This window comes from Ascaphus truei, chromosome 6 (assembly GCF_040206685.1).
Source record: "Ascaphus truei isolate aAscTru1 chromosome 6, aAscTru1.hap1, whole genome shotgun sequence".
Classification (NCBI taxonomy): domain Eukaryota; kingdom Metazoa; phylum Chordata; class Amphibia; order Anura; family Ascaphidae; genus Ascaphus; species Ascaphus truei.
Window position 1 is genome coordinate 120,831,576 of NC_134488.1, and position 6,024 is coordinate 120,837,599.

Sequence of the window (6,024 nt, forward strand, 5' to 3'; positions counted from 1 at the left end):
ATGTTTTACCAGGAAGTATTACATTGCGAGTTACCTCTCGTTTCCAAGTATGTCCTGGGAGCATATGTACAGTTTATGCTGCTGTAGTTAACCCCTTAATTCCCGGAGGGGCGGTGCACCAGAGTACCTCGGCCCCCTATGAAAGGTCGCGACCCTTTGAGCGATCCGTGGCTATCACATGATTGCAACGGCACCCGGTGACATGAACACGAGGGAGAATACTCCCCTTCCGCTCCGTCATGTTCAGCACTGAATGCAACCTCCTCCAGAAAACGAGCCGGGCGCCATGACGTACCAAGTGTGTCACAACGTCCTTCTGCCTGCCAACCCTCTGTATGGACAATGAATGTCCATCATACATCCATACGGCATGCAAGTGCTCAACTTCTCATAACTAACTGAGGAAAGAATGTTGCAGGGATTCCAAGTACGCCTTGATCAGCGCTGAGCTGCAAAGCCATTCACACTGGTCGCCAGTGGTATAAAGTCCCAAATATAGTATTTTTGCATACGATTTTCTATAAAACATTTTTTTAATGTGGATGATCGGGGTGAAAAGTAAGTGGGCACCATAGCTAAGCGTAGGGGCTTGCAACCTTACGGTTTGCAATGTGCTGGTTGCCGACTGGTGATCCCAGTTTTATTTTTGGCCCCGTTTTGCAGGAAACGAGCTGAAGGAGAGTGGTGAAAGCAGAACAAGGAGTGTCAGATTGTAGAACTGCTTGTGGCGGGCGTGTTTTCACCACGTACACACATAAGGGAAGGGAAACAAATAGCCTTGTGGTTATAGGTTCCGTCCCAGCATATATTGGAATAGTAATAACGTCAAAGCCGACCACCCAACGCGCAGCGGTCGGCAGGCACCAAAGCGCCAATATCTGTCACTGACTTTAATTTGGGGGCCGCAGCACAAATCGCGCTCCGATGACGCCCCGCCAGTATGTGAATAAAGAATAGGTGCTCACATTGGTGCCCCCATCTTTGTGAGGCTCTTACAAGCAAGTGAGGAACTCCTCTTCACAGTAACTGGACACTAATACCGCTACGTTTTAATTCACCAACCTATGTTCCACTTTCATTTGCAAGAGAACGCTTTCTTCCTTCCTGTTTTAGAGCACGAGCGTTGTATCAGCCGTTCTAAACTGAGGTGCAAAGAGATCGGCAGCAATGTTTTTTCACAAGTTTGAAACTGTATTGAAATCAGACGCGACCACTGCTTTGTTCCAGACACTTTGGCCACTGCTCTGCTGGATTAAAGAGTAGAGACGGGCACATTGTTTTGTTGGATTTAGATCCGCTCCGGATTGGCCGGTCCCTTTGTTCGCGGATTTCCCCAAATCGGTCTCAAAAAGGGCGATTCGTCTTTTCCCGGTTTTTTTTTCATCACCGACAATCAAATCCGCAGAGTCCGTAATCTACCAGCGGATTTTATCCAATGGCGGTTTTGGATTAATCCGCACTAAGGCCCTTCTTCAAGCCGATTCCCACAGCCGAGAAAGGTATGTGGTACTTTCCTATGGAAATGAATCTAACTGGAAGTCTAACCCCAATAAGCAAAGATCAGTTTCTCCTCCGTTCCTGTGGATATGCCGCGATCTGCAGATCTGTCCGTGGGGCTGTAGTGTAAACTAGTGTGTGTATATCAGTGTGTCAGTGTGTGCATCAGTGTGTCTGTGTGTATTATTGTGTCTGTTTCTCTATCAGTGTGTATTAGTGTGTGCATTAGTGTGTCTGTGTGCTTCATTGTGTTTGTCTATGCATTAGTGTGTCTCTGTGTGAATTTGTGCTGTGACGTTACAGACCGTCAGATGCTGGCATACGTGGAATAATCCCCAAATGACAATGGCTCAATCAGTGGCTCAGTCAAAGACTGGTCCACCTGTGCTGAAGCAGGGATATCCTGAAAACCTGACCTGTTGGTGGCCCTTGAAGACTGGAGTTGGCCACCCCTGGCCTAGAGGGTCACGGTAATTAAAATATGAGAGCCAAATGTTCATAATCCAGCGTCAGTGACGATTACCCCTCTTCAGTACACTGTGGAGCCACCTCCCCTTGCTCAGGAACCTTTCAGCTCCACGTAAAGGGGTAAGGAGATCGTTTCTCAGCATGGTTAATAGGAGGAAAAAAAGGATTAGTAATATACAAGGCGCCAACATGAAAGGATAATGATGGTTAATAGGAACCTATGTTTTAGGATTACTGCGCAGTGGGGGAGGAATCCATCCCTACCGAGGCGGAGGGAAGCTGTGGGCAGGATGTGTGTTGCTATGAGTCACTTTTTATGCTCTTTATGCTGCATGTGTATCTGACTGTATCATTTTACAGTCATTAATTATTAAAATACTGGCGGTGCCGTACCAACACTGCAAATGAATGTGCTGCAATATAAAGCATACTGAGTATAACTGCATGCCTCCAACCGGCTGGGCTTCTGCTACTTGGGGAACAGATACATAAATAAAAAAAAACGATATAGAGAATTCAATAAGAAAATATCACCTTCAAACCCTTGTGACCACCACAGGTGACCTTTCCCATTTGATAATGCAGGGGAAGCAAACAAGCTCAAAGTTGACGAGTCCAATATCAGGAGAAAGCTATCCTTGAATAGGTTTGCTGGCTCTACACTCCCATAACCCCTTGAGTGCCGTTTTGATGTTCCCTGGATGTCACTGGGGCCAGCGCCATTGCTCGTTGCGTATTGGAGATCGCGTTGATATAAACTCCAACTCTGGCAATGACCTTTCTTTCTCGCGGATGCTAACAACAAGACTCTTCTATAAGACAATCAAATGGATTCTGTGTCACGGGAGACTAGGCCTATCACACCAGGGATCAATTTGCCAGACAGATACACAGAGTTTATCAAATTAATTTATTGGAAAAAGAAATATCCACAACTATTTACAGTAAATCAACACCCACACTTACAACTGGGTTACCCTATAGAAGTGGGTGCAGGGACTACCCTAAAGAGATTTTCCCTGTTCTTCCCTGCAATGTCCTCTGCAGCTTCTCCCAGCTTCTTCCCAGCTGTCTCAGCTAAAGAACTGAACTCACCGCTAAAGCTGAGCTGATCTTATCTGATGTAGCTCGGGGACTTCCTCCCCCCAGGTGTTTGCAATATGACCCAGCCCGATTGGTGGGTGGAAATGCAACAACAAACACAGTTACATGCAAAGAGTTACTTGGAAAGATCACAGAGCACTCTGCAACATTCCAGCTGAACATAACATTAACCCCTGGTTCCTGAAGTGCAGGAAGCAGGCTTACAATACAGATATATACAAACATAATACAGATGTATTACTGACAGGTGGGGATAATGGCAGGCTTGATCTTTATTAAAAGCACATTTACCCCTACCGTCACATTCTGCACCCCTGTATCAAATGACTACTGTTTTGTGGGGATTACTGTCTGTCTTTTGAATAGTCTGAGCCGTTTGCTGGGCACCTATTTTTTTGGATATTTGGGGGTTTTCTTACATTTGAATATTTTGGAGCACGCACATTTTTGGATGACATGATCATCTCTCACCTTTTTTGTTCCTTACTTAATATTTTGGGGGATTCTGCCATATTGGATATTTCTGTGTTCCCACATTTGCATATTTTTTGGGTCCCCAATATCTTTGGGATACCCCAGATCTCTGATATATTTGGGGTCTCAGAGCTCCAGTCTCAGGTTATCTGGGGAGGTGTGGTGTTATGTTGTCATTTGATTGCAGACCCTCTTTTTAAAATATTTTTTTTTTTTTAGGGGTTTGCTTTCCTCTATTGACCAGTCTCTGCCTCCCCTGGAGCTGTGATGGAAGTAACCCCTCCCTGCAGGTTTTCACTCGCTGAAGAAATTCCATTGGAGGTTCCGCACAAGGTAATGTTTCGGGTTTACCCACACGAATACTTAATACAGACCTCTCACCTAATACTGATTTTCCTCCTCGCCAACCTCCTCCTGGCATTGGGAAATGTGGCCATCTACAAAAAAAGCAATGTTCCGGGTGCTGATGCCCGGCCATTTCCGGGCTTGTACACCCACTGCAGAGTTTGTCTCCCAGTGGGCGTCAGGAGGGGGGCTCTGCTCGGTACCCCATTGGATTTTTTTGCCTTACCATGCGGCCGCACCTATAGTGCCGTCGATGGCGACGCCGACACGACAGGTTACGTCACCCGTTGCTGTCGCCACCGGCAAAAGTTATATTTCGCCGGGCGTCGTCGTCGCGGTTTTCCGGCCATTTGATTGGTTCAAGGGCCGTTACATGAGGCGACAGCCCTTGAAAAATCAAATTTTGCCGGCTACCAGTTTTCGCAACGGTGACGTTGCTCCGTTGCATTGCCGCCGTCGCGCTTACTATAAGCGCACGCAGCGGCGACAATATATTTGTTTTCGGGCGACGTCGCATCGCCGTCACTATAAACGCGGCCTTATGTAGTGCACTTTATTATGACTGTACATTGCGCAGCTTATTGGTTTTTGTTTTACTTTTTCCTTTCTGTGTGTGGGCGAGTAAATGTGCAAATCTCTGTATATTATTGTACATATTAGTGTGTTGGATAAAAGAGCATCAGATGTTGGTATTAGGGGTCAGCAGCTAGAGATGGCAGAGGGCACCTTCTCTGCCACAGGGATCAGCCACGTATCGCTCTTCATATCATATTGCTCTGTATAGTAATATATTGCTCTGCGTGTTATTATGTAGCTCAGCTTGTTGTTATTTGGCTCTGTGTGTTACTAGCGCTCTGTATGGCTTTGTGTTGCTCTTCATGTTATTATTAGTGCTCTGTGTGTTATTAGCACTCTCTATGGCATTGTATCGCTCTTCGTGTTATTATATGACTCTGCGTGTTATTATATGGCTCTGCCTGTTATTAGCGTTCTGTATGGCATTGTATCTCTCTGCATGTTATATGGCTCTGCGTGTTATTATTAGCGCTCTTCGTGTTATTATATGGCTCTGCGTGTTATTATATGGCTCTGCCTGTTATTAGCGCTCTGTATGGCATTGTATCTCTCTGCATGTTATATGGCTCTGCGTGTTATTTGCGCTCTGTATGGCATTGTATCTCTGCGTGTTATTATATGGCTCTGCGTGTTATTATATGGCTCTGTGTGTTATATGGCTCTGTATGGCATTGTTTCTCTCTGCGTGTTATTATATGGCTCTGTGTGTTATTAGCGCTCAGTATGGCATTGTATCGCTCTGCGTGTTATTATATCACTGTGTGTTATTTGCGCTCTGTATGGCATTGTATCGCTCTGCGTGTTATTATATGGCTCTGCGTCCCTGCTGCCGCTGAGCGCTCTCATGCTTGAGATCAGTGACGTCACCAACTCTCTAAGCATGATTGCTGGGTGTCCTATTTCGCGAGCGGGGGGGACATTGGGGGTATGTTGAGCGCGCTTCAAACTCACTCTCCAAGCTTGGGAGAGCGTGCGTGCCCGCGCATGAGCGCGCGCACCACGTGAGCGGGGATGTCTATATAACGAGTACAAGAAGCAAAAGCAGCCAGCGCTGAGCGCACAGCACGCTCAGCGCCAGCGGGGACGCAGCCTAAGGGCTCGTCCAGGGTGGCGCTGAGCGGGCGCGCATGCTCACGCTAGACACGTTGCGACAATGCACGTGTCCTGCGTGAGGGGCGGGCGCGCCTGCTCGGCGCTCAGCCGCTTGCCGAGTCAGCAAATTTGAATTTGCCGCTCGCAAGCGCGTCACGTGAGCGGTACGCCCAATGAGGGCGAATCAGCTCCGTGACGTAGAGGCTGCGCCCTCAGACGCGCGCGCACCTAGCCGGCCAGGAAAAGCACGGGCGAGCAGGGCGCAGCGCTGGAGCGCCAGCGCGCCTCTATCCACTCTGGACGAGGCCTAAGGCTCTGCGTGTTATTAGCGCTCTGTATGGCATTGTATCGCTCTGCGTGTTAGTATATAGCTCTGCGTGTTAGTATATGGCTCTGCGTGTTAGTGTATGGCTCTGCGTGTTAGTGTATGGCTCTGCGTGTTAGTGTATGGCTCTGCGTGTTAGTGTA

At 47.5% G+C, this 6,024-nt stretch overlaps 1 protein-coding gene across 3 annotated transcripts in view; it reads left to right on the forward strand.

Moving 5' to 3' along the window:
• Nucleotides 1-6,024, forward strand: part of ARHGAP33 (Rho GTPase activating protein 33) — a 92,609-nt gene that overhangs the window by 7,081 nt on the left and 79,504 nt on the right. Inside the window, exons 1-2 of one of the 3 annotated variants that reach the window (XM_075606113.1) lie at nucleotides 1,164-1,499; nucleotides 3,763-3,876. In XM_075606113.1, coding sequence (XP_075462228.1) covers nucleotides 3,811-3,876 — 66 coding nt within the window. In that variant the 5' untranslated portion in view covers nucleotides 1,164-1,499; nucleotides 3,763-3,810. Of the gene's footprint in view, nucleotides 1-1,163; nucleotides 1,500-3,762; nucleotides 3,877-6,024 lie in introns of those variants that run through there. The other 2 variants (XM_075606111.1, XM_075606112.1) reach the window with 2 other exon arrangements.